The sequence below is a fragment of the Callorhinus ursinus genome, unplaced genomic scaffold, assembly GCF_003265705.2.
Source record: "Callorhinus ursinus isolate GAN/ISIS: 27379988/994484 unplaced genomic scaffold, GSC_fseal_2.0 scaffold116, whole genome shotgun sequence".
Lineage (NCBI taxonomy): Eukaryota > Metazoa > Chordata > Mammalia > Carnivora > Otariidae > Callorhinus > Callorhinus ursinus.
Genome location: NW_027397178.1, coordinates 453,427 through 469,147, shown reverse-complemented (window position 1 = coordinate 469,147; position 15,721 = coordinate 453,427). Strand labels below are relative to the sequence as shown.

Genomic DNA, 15,721 nt, shown 5'->3' with positions numbered 1-15,721 from the left:
CACATGCAGAAGAATGAAACTGGACCATTTCCTTACACCACACACAAAAATAGACTCCAAATGGTTGAAAGACCTAAACGTGAGACAGGAGTCCATCCAAATCCTAAAGGAGAACACAGGCAGCAACCTCTTCGACCTCAGCCACAGCAACTTCTTCCTAGAAACATCGCCAAAGGCAAGGGAAGCAAGGGCAAAAATGAACTATTGGGATTTCATCAAGATAAAAAGCTTTTGCACAGCAAAAGAAACAGTCCACAAAACCAAAAGACAACCGACAGAATGGGAGAAAATATTTGCAAATGACATATCAGATAAAGGGCTAGTATCCAAAATCTAAAAAGAACCTATCAAACTCAACACCCAAAGAACAAATCATCCAATCAAGAAATGGGCAGAAGACATGAACAGACATTTTTCCAAAGAAGACATCCAAATGGCCAACAGACACATGAAAAAGTGCTCAACATCGCTCGGCATCAGGGAAATCCAAATCAAAACCTCATTGAGATACCATCTCACACCAGTCAGAATGGCTAAAATTAACAAGTCAGGAAACGACAGATGTTGGCGGGGATGTGGAGAAAGGGGAACCCTCCTACACTGTTGGTGGGAATGCAAGCTGGTGTAACCCCTCTGGAAAACAGTATGGCGGTTCCTCAAACAGTTGAAAATAGAGCTACCATACGATCCAGCAATTGCCCTACTGGGTATTTACCACAAAGATACAAATGTAGGGATCCGAAGGGGTACGTGCACCTCAATGTTTATAGCAGCAATGTCCACGATAGCCAAACTGTGGAAAGAGCCAAGATGTCCATCGACAGATGAATGGATAAAGAAGATGTGATATATATACACAATGGAATATTATGCAGCCATCAAAAGGAATGAGATCTTGCCATTTGCAACGACGTGGATGGAACTGGAGGGTGTTATGCTGAGTGAAATAAGTCAATCAGAGAAAGACATGTATCATATGACCTCCCTGATATGAGGAATCCTTAACCTCAGGAAACAAACTGAGGGTTGCTGGAGTGGTGGGTGGGAGGGATGGGGTGGCTGCGTGACAGACATTGGGGAGGGTATGTGCTATGGTGAGCGCTGTGAATTGTGCAAGACTGTTGAATCACAGATCGGTACTTCTGAAACAAATAATGCAATATATGTAAGAAAAAAAAAGAAGAAGAAGATAGCAGGAGGAGAAGAATAAAGGGGAGTAAGTCGGAGGGGGAGACGAACCATGAGAGATGATGGACTCCGAAAAACAAACTGAGGGTTCTAGAGGGGAGGGGGTTGGGGGGATGGGTTAGCCTGGTGATGGGTATTAAAGAGGGCACGTTCTGCGTGGAGCAGTGGGTGTTATGCATAAACAATGCATCATGGAACACTACATCAAAAACTAATGATGTATGGTGATTAACATAACAATAAAAAAACTAATGATGTAATGTATGGTGATTAACATAATAAAATTTAAAGTAAAAAAAATGGGCATTGGATCTAAATAGACATTTTTTCAAAGACATACAGATGGCCAACAGACACATGAAAAGATATCTGCCTGACATCACTAATCATCAGGGAAATACAAATTAAAATCATAAGAATGGTTTAGACCTGTCAGAATGACTAAAATAAAAAAGGTAAGAAATAACAAAGATTGGAGAACATGTGGATAAAACGTAACCCTTGTGCACTGTGGTGGCAATGTAAATTGGTATGACCAATGTGGAAAACAGTATGAGGGTTCCTCCAACAAATAATAGAAATACCATAGAATACAATAATTCCAGTACTGGCTGGGTATTTACCAAAACAATAAAAATACTAATTCAAAAGATGTTAATTGAAGCATTATTCACATTAGTCAAGATATGGAAGCAACTTAAGTGTCCATCAATAAATGAATGGATCAAGAAGATGTGGTATATACAATGGAATGTTACTCAGCCATGAAAAAAGAAGAGATCTTGTCATGATGGGCCTAAAGGGTATTATGCTATGTGAAATGGGTCAGACAGAGAAAAGCAAATACCATATGATTTAATTTATGCGTGGAATCTAAAAAACAAAACAAATGAATAAACAAAAAAGCAGAATCAGACCTATAAATACAGAGAACAAACTGATGATGCCAGAAGTGAGAGGGGTGATGGGATAGGCAAAATGAGTGAAGGGGAGTGGGAAATACAGGCTTCCAGTTATGGAATAAATAAGTAAATGGAATAAAAGGCACAGAATAAGGAATACAGTCAATGGTATTGTAATAGTGTTGTATGATGACACATAATAGCTACACTTGCGGTGAGCATAACATAATATCTTCACAAGCCCTGAGTGCTGTATAGAATCACTGAATCACTATATTATACACCTGATACCAATATAACAATGTTGACTATACTGGAATTAAAACTTTAATTCTAAAATTCTAAAACTGGAATTAAAATTTAAAAACTAAAAGTTTTGATTCACTACATTGTACTTGCAACTAATGTAAGATTGGGGGTCAACTACATTTGAAGTTAAAAATTAATTTTAATTTTTTTTAGAAAAAGAATATAAGTGCTTCTAGTAATTCCTTTATAAGCCACTATATAACCAACCATTCCTAGAGCGTAATGAGCTCCCCAGAACAAAATGACTATAAAATATGACATAAATTAAAGTCCAAACTGAATTATTTTAAAATTTTTAGTAAGGGGGGGCACCTAGGTGGCTCACTCAGGTAAGCCACTAACTTTTGATTTCAGCTCAGGTCATGATCTCAGGGTCATGGGATAGAGCCCCAGGTCAGGCTCCACACTGTTGGGGCCTGCTTGGGATTCTCTCTTTCCCTCTCCCTCTGTCCTCCCTCCCAGCTCACGCACACACATGTGCATGCCCTCTCTCTCTCTCTCAAATAGTAATAATTAAAATAAAATAAAATTTTTAGTAAACACAAGTTTTCATAATAGAAAGCTGGTTACTTCAATCTACCACCCTGATAAGAATAAAGAAAAATACTGAATTTTTTTTTAAGTAATCTCTACGCCCAATATGGGGCTTGAACTCATCATTCTGAGATCAAGAGTCGCATACTCCATCCACTGAGCCAGTCAGGCACCCTGAAAAATACTGTATTAAAAAATAATAATAAAACTGGGGGCACCTGGGTGGCTCAGTCAGTTGAGCATCTGCCTTCAGCTCAGGTTATGATCCTGGGGTCCTGGGATCAAGCCCCACGTCAGGCTCTCTGCTCAGTGGGGAGTCAGCTTCTCCCTCTCCCTCTGCCTGTCGCTCCCCCTGCTTGTGCTCTCTCTCTGACAAATAAATAAAATCTTTAAAAATTAATTAAAATAAAACAAAACTTGAAAATATTGACAATCTGGAGAGACAACATGAAACTCCTAAGTCAATTTTTTTCTGGAAGTCTGAATGGTAAGTCCTAAAGTCATTCATGTTCAGTGTGCACCTGCCTATAGTTCAAATCCTTAGGCATCATGGCAGTGCCTGGCTGGAGAGAAGGAGATGGGAACCAGGGCTCACATGAAGTTGAGGGAACTTCATAAGGGAACCCTTAGTAATCTTCATCCTCAAGTAAATATGAACCAGAACTAAATCTGACACCATTCAGAGGGAAACCAAAAATTAACCATCCCTGGAAGTTTGTGGCCTTGGTTCAGCTGTTGTTGGATTTACACATACCATTTTCTCCAATTGCCCCAATATATTGTCAGGGGCTATGGGTGAGTGGACTGGGAAGTTATTGTTTAATGGGTATAGAGCTTCAGTTTGGGATGACGAAAAAATTCTAGAGATGAATGTTGATGATGGTTGCACTGTAATGTGAATGTACTTTATGCTTCAGGACTGTATACTTTGAAATGGTTAAAATGGCCATTTTTATGTTAAGTGTATTTTATCACAATACAAAATATTGTAAAACCATGAAAAAGAGGTAATAGAGGGAAAAGAATGAAAGTACTCAAATAATACAAAAAACAAGAAAGAAGAAACAAAGAACAGGACAGACAGAAAACAAATCGTCTATCAGTAATGAAGGTTTAGAAGCAAAAATTTACAAATGTCACGAGCGTGAAGAAAACACACTCCCAGGGTATAAACAATGTACATTGTAAACATTTTCTAAATTTCACAGTGAAAAAGATTTCTCCTGAAAACAAAAAGAAATTCTCTCGAAATCACAGACACCTCACCATTGCCTTTAAGACCTTTCCCTGCCTTTAGTCTGGGAGTCAATTCAACCCAAACTGTATGAAAACTATGGATAAAGAAAGGATGTCACATCAAGAAGTCTTGTGGGAGTCATAAACCATCCCAAGGAAAGACTGAAGACTTCACAATAATCTCTAAGATGAAACTTTAATTGCACCCTTGAGAGTCTCAACAATACACCCTTCACCTTTATTCATCTGTATCTGCATCTTGAAATCTCCTCATGAGGTTCATATCTCACTTCTTTCAGCTATTCTACAGCAAAAGCAACCAATATATAAAATTCACCTGTTGAATTTCCTCTGCTGAGTGAGACAAATGAAAGATCTGGGTGCCTGGGCGTGATTGAGTTCTCTTAGACGGCTCTTCATGAAAATATCAGTATGTTGGGTGCCAGGGTGGCTCAGTTGGTTAAGCATCTGCCTTTGGCTCAGGTCATGATCCCAGGGTCCTGAGATCGAGTCCCACAGGGAGCCTGCTTCTCTCTCTGCCTCTCCCTGCCCCCTCTCTCTCTCATGAATAAATAAATAAAATCTTAAAAAAAAAAGAAAATATCAATATGTCAATTGAGGCCCATACCTCAAGGATAGATTATAGGGCTGTGCTTCTTTTCATTGACTATCCTATTGCCCAACAGAAGTTCCCTATTGCTATAACTGTTTCTTTTGAATACTTCAGGAAGGCAAAAAAGGGAGGGTCAGCAGTTACCTTTGTATATCCTAGGGTTCTCGGGGTCAGGTCCCTGCGTTTTGAGTCCACATAAAGGAAAGAGGAATCAATGAGAAGATACATACTCAATGTTTATTCCCAGCTTTCTCCACACTTAGACGTATCATGAAGGGTAAGTAACTTTTCTGTCTAGGCATCACTGCATTTTTTCTAAGACATGTACAAATGGATGCTAGCTCCAGTAAAATCCCATTTTAATATTAACACATTTTTGCAAACTTGTGTGGATTTCATGTCTCTAGATATGTGATTCCATCCACAGTATCTCCAGTAACTTAATAATAAGTTATGTTATATGAACTGTTGACTCCAGGGCCCAGCTACTCAGATCTCCCTCAGATTAACAACCCCTGAAAATTTCTTGCCTAATGATTCACAAAGGAATGCCTCATTATTCAGAAATTTTATAAATTACATTGTTTGCTATTAGAAGACTGTTCAATGTTGTGTTCAATAACTCATTTTCTACATACAACACCCCAAATTAAATATAACTTATTCTCCCTTAACTCTCATGTACATCACAGGTAATGTAATGCCCTTCCTTTTTTTTTTAATTTTTTTATTGTTATGTTATTCACCATACATCATTAGTTTTTGAAGTAGTGTTCCATGATTCATTGTTTGTGCATAACACCCAGTGCTCCACGCAGAACGTGCCCTCTTTAATACCCATCACCGGGCTAACCCATCCCCCCAACCCCCTCCCCTCTAGAACCCTCAGTTTGTTTTTCAGAGTCCATCGTCTCTCATGGTTCGTCTCCCCCTCCGACTTACTCCCCTTCATTCTTCCCCTCCTGCTATCTTCTTCTTTTTTTTTTCTTAACATATATTGCATTATTTGTTTCAGAAGTAATGATCTGTGATTCAACAGTCTTGCACAATTCACAGCGCTCACCATAGCACATACTCTCCCCAATGTCTGTCACGCAGCCACCCCATCCCTCCCACCCCCCACCACTCCAGCAACCCTGTTTGTTTCCTGAGGTTAAAAATTCCTCATATCAGTGAGGTCATATGATACATGTCTTTTTCTGATTGTCTTATTTCACTCAGCATAACACCCTCCAGTTCCATCCACGTCGTTGCAGATGGCAAGATCTCATTCCTTTTGATGGCTGCATAATATTCCATTGTGTATATATATCACATCTTCTTTATCCATTCATCTGTTGATGGACATCTTGTGTAATGCCCTTCCTTTAACCATTTGTTTTCCACATCTTGAATTATTAACACTACTATGTTTTAAAGTCTTTTTCCTTTATATCAGATGAAGCTCTATGTTCTTAAGTGCCAGAATATATAAGAAAGTCAGTAAAATAAATCTGAGCAACCATAGAGAGCCACCCATAGCTCTGCTCTGTGATACACTAAAACTTAATGACTTTTTAATGTTTCTTAGAATCATTTAATATTGTTTTTCATTTAATATTGTTTAATATTGTTTTTCATTTAAATGGCTATGCTAAAAAATTTATCCTAGTTATTTGTAATCATATTTGTTGGTAGTATTAACAACAGCTATGAATTTTTTCAGGTCTAATATATTCCAGGAACTGTATCAGGCATATGTATTCAACAGTATTTGCACAAGAGCTCTGAAAAATAGGTGTTAACTTGCTCAAGAGCACACAATATGTCATATGGTATTTGATCCCAAATCAATGTGATATTATCATTTATTTTCCTTTAAGTACAGTGATATAAGATGACCACTGAGTAATATACTGGTTTGAGTCAATCAGTTGTACGGTATGTCACCACATAGATATTGCCAGAGTGGGTGATCTCTTCCTTCCTCACCAAACCAGGTGCTTTCCTCCTAAAACCACATTCCCAGTCCTTCATAATGAAGCCCATTTTTCTTTCTAGATTATATGTATAGCAGCTCCACTCCATTACTAGACCATCTAAACAAAGAAAGCATTTACATTTATCTCCTATGTGCCCAGGATGGGTTTGAAAAACATCTGGTAGGGGAAATCAACAGGATATGGTGATTGACTGCCTATGGGAGGTTACAGAATTAGAAAATGCCTTGAATGATCTTCAAGTTTCTGGCTTTGGCAAATGCCAAGAGTGTAGCCATTCACCAAGAAACATACAAAAGGGGGAGGGAGCTCTTATAAAGGAAAAGATGGAATAAGAAGTATTGAGCAGAATGGTGATTATAGATTTGAAAATGTAAAAGAGAGCAAATGACTAAGGAGGCTTATATTTAGAATGGGCACTCACACATGACAGGGATATGAGGCAAGAAGGGATTAGTAAGCCACAGGTTTAAATGTGACCTTGCTACAAATTTGGTCAGAGTCATGAAGACTGTCTGATGATGCTCAGATTGGGTGCTCAGTGATAGTTCATGAACTCAGTTGATTAGCTTTTTGGTGATAAGATGGCAAGTCTGAAATTTATTCAACCACTAATTCATTCAATAAATGCCTACTATGCACCATAAACTCAGTCAACTGAGAATATAAAGATAAATTAATGTCATCCATTAATTATAGAAGTTTTCAATCTAAGGAGAAACAAATATATGATTTAGTCATTATGGCACATGCTCTAGTAGAAACATATATAACATGCTATAGAAATATTAAACAGGAATTTATCTTATAAAAAATTTAAAAAATAAAGCTAAAAAATGAATGGATAAAGACAATGTGGTATACATATACTTTTATATATATATACATATATTCGTATATATGTATATACAATGGAATATTACTCAACCATCAAAAAGAATGAAATCTTAGGGCTCCTGGGTGGCTCAGTCAGTTAAGTGTCTGTCTTGGCTCAGATCATGATCTCAAGGTCCTGGGATCAAGCCCTGTCTTGGGCTCTCAGCTCAGCGGAGAATATGCTTCTCCCTCTGAGGGAATGCTCTCTCCCCCTCTCTCTCTAATAAATAAGTATTTTTAAAAATGAAAAAAAAAGAAATCTTGCCATTTGCAACAATGTGAATGAAGCTAGAAATAAGTCAGAGAATGACAAGTGCTATATGATTTCACTCACATGTGGAATTTAAGAGAAAAAAAACAGATGAACATAGAGGAAGGGAAAAACAGAGAGAGGAGAGATAGGGAGAGAGAAGCAAACCATAAGAGACCCTTAATGACAGAGAACAAACTGAGGGTTGATGGAGGGAAGTGGGCTGGGGATGGGCTAAATGGGTGATGGGCATTAAGGAGGGCACTTGTGATGAGCACTGGATGTTATATGTAAGTGATGAATCACTAAATTCTACTCATGAAACCAAGATTACACTATATGTTAACTAACTACAGTTTAAATAAAAAATTTTTTAAAAGAAAAAAGCTAAAAAAGAATTTATCTTATATGTAATAAGGTTTTAACTTGACAGAGAAAGACAAATATCGTATGATCTCACTTCTTTGCTGAATCTAAAAAACAAAATAAATGCGGGGAACAAACTGATGGTTACTAGAGGGGAGGGGTGGGCAAATGGGTGGGGGATACAGTCTTCCAATTATGGAAGGAATAAGTCATGGGAATAATAGTTACAGCATAGGGAATGTAGTCAATGGTATTGTCATAGCACTGTCTGGTGACAGATGGCAGCTACACTTGTGGTAAGTACAGCCTAACATATAAAGTTGTTGAATCATGCTGTAACCTGAAACTAATATTACACTGTATGTTAACTAGCTGGAATTAAAATAAAGACTTAAAAATTTTTTTAGATTTTAATAAAAGAGATAGTGGAAAATTACAAATACACTCCTGAGGCTCTTGAACCATATCAATATTATGACTATATAGACAGTTACAAAATATTCTCATATCTAGTATCTCATCTCATTCTCATATCAGCTATACAGAGTGCACAAGGAAAAATATGTATCTAATATTTAAAATTTGAAATGAGCCCACCAACCTCTCACAGCTATAAATGAAAACACTCAGGCTAGGACCAAGATTTTCTGTGTCCCAGTTTTCTTTTACCCACCACCTTCTCTCTAGGTTCAACTCTGCTCCCACCCATAAAAAATGCCCCCCTTTTATACCAGGTCACTCCTTTTCATATGACACCTGAATAACCTTCACCACTTCCCTGCCTCTCCCAGGCCTCTTTCAAAAGCCGCCCCAGATGTTTAAATCCAATCCTGCTTTTCCAGATACAGTCATCTATAACTCAGCTTCTAGTGCCAATTAACCCTACAAATATCATTCTTAATGCTCTCTCCAAACCATGATCAATTAACTCCTGATCCTCCCAAACTTAGAAGCTGTTTCACACACCCACTCCTTAACCCAGAATCTAACGCTCTATCATCTACACAGTTCTCAGACATCAGCATGCAAAAGAAACACATAGCAAGTCTCTTATAACAGATGCTGGGCCCATACTGAGTTTCTAAGTCAGAGAGGAGCCTGAGAACTTGCATTTTTTTTATTTTTTATTGTTATGTTAATCACCATACATTACATCATTAGTTTTTGATGTAGTGTTCCATGATTCATTGTTTGTGCATAACACCCAGTGCTCCACGCAGAACGTGCCCTCTTTAATACCCATCACCAGGCTAACCCATCCCCCCACCCTCCTCCCCTCTAGAACCCTGTTTGTTTTTCAGAGTCCATTATCTCTCCTGGTTCGTCTTCCCCTCCAACTTACTCCCCTTCATTCTTCCCCTCCTACTATCTTCTTCTTTTTCTTTTTTCTTAACATGTGAGAACTTGCATTTTAACAATTTTTCAAGTGTTGCTGGTACAGGGACTACATTCTTGAGAACCTGCTCTGCCCTTACACAGTCTTGCTCCTAAACCCAGTAGTGTTCTCTCCTGGAGCTCCTGCTATGATTGAATTCATCTACCCCTCAGATTCTCTGCCTCATCTTGTTTGTTCTCCTTCTCCCGATACCAGTGAAAGAATTCATACTTCCTACCTCTGAGCCATTACTAATATCGCATCACATAAGTCAACAACATTACAAATCTATTTTTATAGAAGACTAAGTTTTTCAAACAAATGTGTTCAAGCTATACTTAAAATTGAAAGTGGAAATTATTTACCTTATGTTGAGTATAACAAAAATTAAGTAAATTATGTATAGATAAACAATTTTTAAAATTTAAGTGCTTATAGGTTTGGCACCAAGATAAAACAGGTATATTTTGGAAAGACAGCTCACCCTTCCGGCCCCAAACCCACCCACTCCCCGCCCTGTCTGTCTGTCTGTCTGTCTCTCTCTCTCTCTCTCTCTCTCTCACACACACACACACACACACACACACACATTCTTTCTCTTTCTCTTTCTCTTCTCTCCCATTAACCTGCCCACTCACTTCTCTTCTCCACTTCATCCCCCAGGTAGATGGGGTCCTTAGAGGAGAATACCTCCACCAAGAGGACAATTTTCCCTGCCTCTCTTGGATATTTATTCTGACCTCTGTGTCTTACTAATCAAACCACTAGGGGAAATATACACAAATATAGGCAGGATTAGATGCATGCACAGAAGCTTCCCAGTAAACATGCTGGAGAACTATGGATCCTACTCAGGAGGGACATGTAAATTCTTAATAATGACTGGAATGAAAGATACATTTCATTTGGTTCAGAATACTAAAGGAAGTCTATGGGGCCACAAATACTGCTCTCCACCCGTGAATGAGCCTTTTAGGTTATTAAATGAGGATACTCTTGTGGCTGAAGATTCCCTCACATCTTCTTCTTGGAGCCAGAAACAGCATGAAGGATGTAAGGTGTAAGGAAAGGTATGTAAGGAAATTCTGCCTGCATCAGTGCATCACTGCTCCTATATACCCACTGCTGTCAGATACTAAGAGCATGCTGGTTCTTCCGTAAATCCATTCATTCTTTGTTCCATTATTCTTTGTTAAGAACAACATGTTAGACAAACAATGAATCATGGAACACTACATCAAAAACTAATGATGTAATATATGGTGATTAACATAACAATAAAAAATTTTTTAAAAAAAAGAACAACATGTTAGGTCCAGCAGTTCTCTTTTCCTAACACACTTCTGTTTGGGGTAATATATTCACATTAAAGACTCACCCTAGCATCACAAAGTTCCCACTATACAACTCATTTAGGGAAAATGGGGTTCAAATGTCTTGGATATTTTGGGGGCCATTAAATCTTAAGTTAGAATGTAGCCTGAGTCTTGTACTGCTGTTTCTAATATTGGTCAGTAAAGTTTTGGTTGACAAATATCTTCAGCAAAAGCAACTAAAGCAGGATGTTCTTATTTTTCAGAGTTCTTGATAAGTGACAAGTGGGAAATGGAAACGAAGAAAGTCATAGGCAGACTTTTGTGTCCTTTAGATGTACCAAATTACCAAATTTACAAATTACCTTAAAAATATAAATATTTAAAGGAAAAAGAATCCCTGCACTTCTCTGGGCAAGTGGCATAAATCTCGAGCAAGCAGTTGGGGTTATAGAGGAGGATGTGTCTTCCTTATCAGTTCATACAGAATGGACTATCCATGCTCCTTGTTCCTCATATCTCCAACTGTTCATTTGTTGTATCACTTGAGGTGAACAGAAAGATTAAAGGAATGGATTTAAGTTCACCCTTTGAGCTACTAATAGATGTACTTTGAGGTGGAGGAAGCAGAAGTGGATGCAGTGAGATTTCTAATTATCTGTGAAGTCCATTTATCCCTTTTTCTGACCCTGTATTCCACAGGTAACTAAAATTTCACTGTAGGACAAATGTCAAACACTCCTGGACATCATGAAGTCAGATGACCAGGAAGGAGGTAAGACTTTTGAGGTCTGTTTCCAAGTCAAAAACCATGAACTGGAATTATATTTCTTTTCTTGGTGACAAGAACTTCCTGACCTGTGAGTAAAGTAAATCAATTCATGTCTCATGTCTCTGCCTACTGTCTTGAAAAGCCAAAAATATCTCATTTATGTCAAATAAAGTTGGCAATCATGCTACTACCCTCACTACATAGACTTAAATCTAAGTTATTATGAGCCGAAATAAATATCTTTTTCAGGCCCACAGTATATAATTGGGTATGTGCTGTGAAACACATATCAAGACACTACAGATGTAGGTGGCAATCTTGATTGCTTTTATAAGTCATAAGTTCCAAAAGGGGAGGAATTTTATTTTTCATGTTTTCCATTGTACCCCAGGACTTAGCACACTGCTGGAAATATAACAGTGAATAAACATTTGTTTAATGCCTAAGTGAATAAGTAAATGGGTAATGTGCTACAATTTAAATTCAATATTCAACTTTTTTTATTACAAAACCAAATAACTATATTTTCTGATCAAAAATGGCAGCATGTGGTCTGGCAAATACAGGTATAGTTATGGGAGGTATATTCAAAATTACAACTCTCCTAGAAATTTTGATACATATGGTCATAATTATAGTCCACTGACCTAACTTACTTGGACAAAATTTAGATTTTCATAAAAGTCATGTTTATTACAGAGTCCTTTTTATCATTCTAAAATTATTGTTAATCAATACAAATACCCAAAGTTACCTTGGCAATAAAACATTTACCCTCTCAGTTTGCTCCAGGTTTGATCAAATACTGAGAAGCAGGCCTCATGCTCTCTGAAGATTAAATGGCATAAGGATGCAATTTTGTATCTTAACAGTAACAATAATATGGTCAATTATCTACATCTGTAGTCAAGATATTACTAAAGTTAAAATACTGATGGTGGTTTTACCCAACTAAATATTTTGAATTTTAACCAGGAAACTTTAGGACAAAGAAATAAGCCTGGACCTGGGGCACCTGGGTAGTTCAGTCAGTTAGGCAGCCGACTCTTGATTTTGGCTCAGTTCATGATGTCAGGGATTCACTCTCTCCTTCTTCCCCCCACCCCTTTCTTACTTACCTAATTAATTAATAAGCAAGCCAGCCTAGATCGATAGTTCTAGAAAAGTTGTTAGCAACAACCAAATTTATACTCATGCCTCAATTCCTAACTCAGCCAATATGAGGATGATCTTTCTGGTCTTAGCATATCCTAAGGTGAAATTTCTAATTCATTATTTAATTTAGGTAAAAGACAATGAATGGAAAGTTATGGTGTTTAAGGCTTAATTCCCAGCAAAAAAAAAAAAAAGAAGGTACATGGTTTTGTATACTAGACAAAACTGGCATACCCAACTGCAAGTTACCTCAAAAGCCTAGCCATGATATAGAATGGTGCAGTTTAGAGAGAAACAAGCCAGGAAAAATGGTGGCATCCAAAACAAGCCATGTATATGGGACATAATAGCTTCCCACTGTTATTTAAGCCCTCCCACCCATCATCACCATAATAGAAGAGGAATGAGACTTATTTTGTATAGCTTCAGCAAAGGAGAGTCCCAGTATCAATGCATAGAAGTAATAAGGGAGAGAGATTTTGCTCAACATAAAGTACTTTGAGAGAACCAGAGTTCCTCAAGAGGGAATGAGCTAAATTGTTCTACAAATCCAGATGCCACCTAGCAGAATGTGACTTAGAGGGTGCTTCATAAATGATTTTCACACCACTATACAGAATCCTGAGGTCTCTAGAGCACCTCCCTCAGAGAAGAAAAACAAGGGGGCTCAAGACTCCCACCACACAGTTCCACTTATCTGCTTTTTATTGGACTTTTGTATGTGAAATTCTGACTAAGAAGACAATTTATTGCTTCAGATTCATATTCAATTTTGTTTCAAAGTAAAAGAATGTATCCAAAGTGTATATTTACATTTAAGATATCCAAGAGGCAATGATTTTAACATGAAAGATGAGACATACTGAGACTCAGGGTTATAGGAATATTTGAAATGAAGTGAGGTTTGCTCCAAACCAATCTCCAAATGAGCCAGTGTATCTAGGAGCTACTGCCTTTGCACATTTAAGTAAACCCCTTAAATTTCTCTGAACTTCAGTTTTCTTATCTGTAAAAGAGAAGGATGAAGCACACCTCCCTACAGCTCAAAGGGTCATTTGGAAGATCAAATGAGATAATGTAAAATAAAAATACTTTGTACATTTACAAGTGAATTGTTAGCAAAACACAAATGTTCATTATTATTCCCTCCTTAGTTACTTCTGTTTCTCTAACAGCTTTGGAACCCCAGAACACAACAATGCATTTTGTGACTGAGTTTGTCCTTCTGGGTTTCCCTGGTCAAAGGGAGATGCAGAACTTTTTCTTTTCATTCATCCTGGTAGTCTATCTCCTCACCCTGCTGGGGAATGGGATTATTGTCTGTGTAGTGAAATGGGACAAGCAGCTTCACACACCCATGTACATCTTCTTGGGAAACTTTGCCTTCCTAGAGATCTGGTACATTTCCTCCACTGTCCCGAACATGCTGGTCAACATCCTCTCTGAGACCAAGACCATCTCCTTCACTGGATGCTTCCTCCAATTCTATTTCTTTTTTTCACTGGGTACCACAGAATGTTTCTTCTTATCAGTCATGGCTTATGATCGATACCTTGCCATCTGTCGCCCACTACATTACCCCTCCATCATGACTGGGAAGCTCTGTGTGGTCCTAGTCAGTGTTTGCTGGGTGAGTGGATTTCTCTGCTACCCAGTCCCCATTGTTTTCATCTCCCAACTTCCCTTCTGTGGACCCAACATCATTGACCACTTTGTGTGTGACCCAGGCCCATTGTTCGCACTGGCCTGCATCCCTGATCCTTCCACTGAGCTCATCTGTTACACCTTCAACTCACTGATTATCTTTGGGCCCTTCCTTTTCATCCTGGGATCTTACACTCTGGTACTCAGAGCTGTGCTTTGTGTTCCTTCTGGTGCTGGTCGAACCAAAGCTTTCTCCACATGTGGGTCCCACCTAATGGTGGTGTCTCTATTCTATGGAACACTTATGGTGACGTATGTGAGCCCAAAATCAGGGAATCCAACAGGAATGCAGAAGATCATCACTTTGGTATACTCGGCAGTGACTCCACTCTTAAATCCCCTTATCTATAGTCTCCGAAACAAAGACATGAAAGATGCCCTAAAGAAAGTCCTAGGATTAAGAACTAACCAAAACTGAGACATCTTTAGAGGGTATTATGCTAAGCAAAATAAGTCGAAGGAAGACAAATACCCTATGATTTCACTCAAATGTGGGATTTAAGAAACAAATGAACATATGGGAAGGGAAGGAAAAATAAAATAAGATGAAAACAAGGAGGTAAACCATAAGAGACTCTTAACTCTAGGAAACAAAGTGAGGGTTGCTGGAGGGAAGGTGGGTGGGGGGATGGGGTAACTGTGATGGGCATTAAGGAAGGCACTTGATGTAATGGGCACTGGCTGTTATATGCAACTGATGAATCACTAAACTCTATCCCTGAAACTAATAATACACTTTATGTTAACTAAATTGAATTTAAATAAAAAATTGGGATTCAACAGTCTTGCACTATTCACAACGCTCACCATAGCACATACTTCTGAAACAAATAATGCAACATATGTTAAAAAAAGAAAAAAAGAAAAAGAAGATAGCAGGAGGAGAAGAATGAAGGGGAGTAAGTCGGAGGGGGAGACGAACCATGAGAGACGATGGACTCTGAAAAACAAACTGAGGGTTGTAGAGGGGAGGGGGGTGGGGGGATGGGTTAGCCCGGTGATGGGTATTAAAGAGGGCACGTTCTGTGTGGAGCACTGGGTGTTATGCACAAACAATGAATCATGGAACACTACATCAAAAACTAATGATGTAATGTATGGTGATTAATAATAAAAAATTTTTTTAAAATTGGGAAAAAAAACAAAGAG

The 15,721-nt window shown here is 38.2% G+C and overlaps 1 protein-coding gene across 1 annotated transcript; it reads left to right on the top strand.

Annotated features, from left to right (window-relative positions):
• The first annotated feature begins 13,997 nt into the window (after positions 1–13,997).
• Positions 13,998–14,990, top strand: LOC112833279 (olfactory receptor 11H6). The gene has a single exon (XM_025884341.1). It carries the CDS (start codon positions 13,998–14,000, stop codon positions 14,988–14,990), a length of 993 nt encoding a protein of 330 aa, XP_025740126.1.
• The last annotated feature ends 731 nt before the right edge of the window (positions 14,991–15,721 follow it).

Bases quoted from the DNA above. Each gene is read 5' to 3' on its own strand.
- LOC112833279 (XM_025884341.1), top strand. From the start codon at position 13,998: ATGTTCATTATTATTCCCTCCTTAGTTACTTCTGTTTCTCTAACAGCT.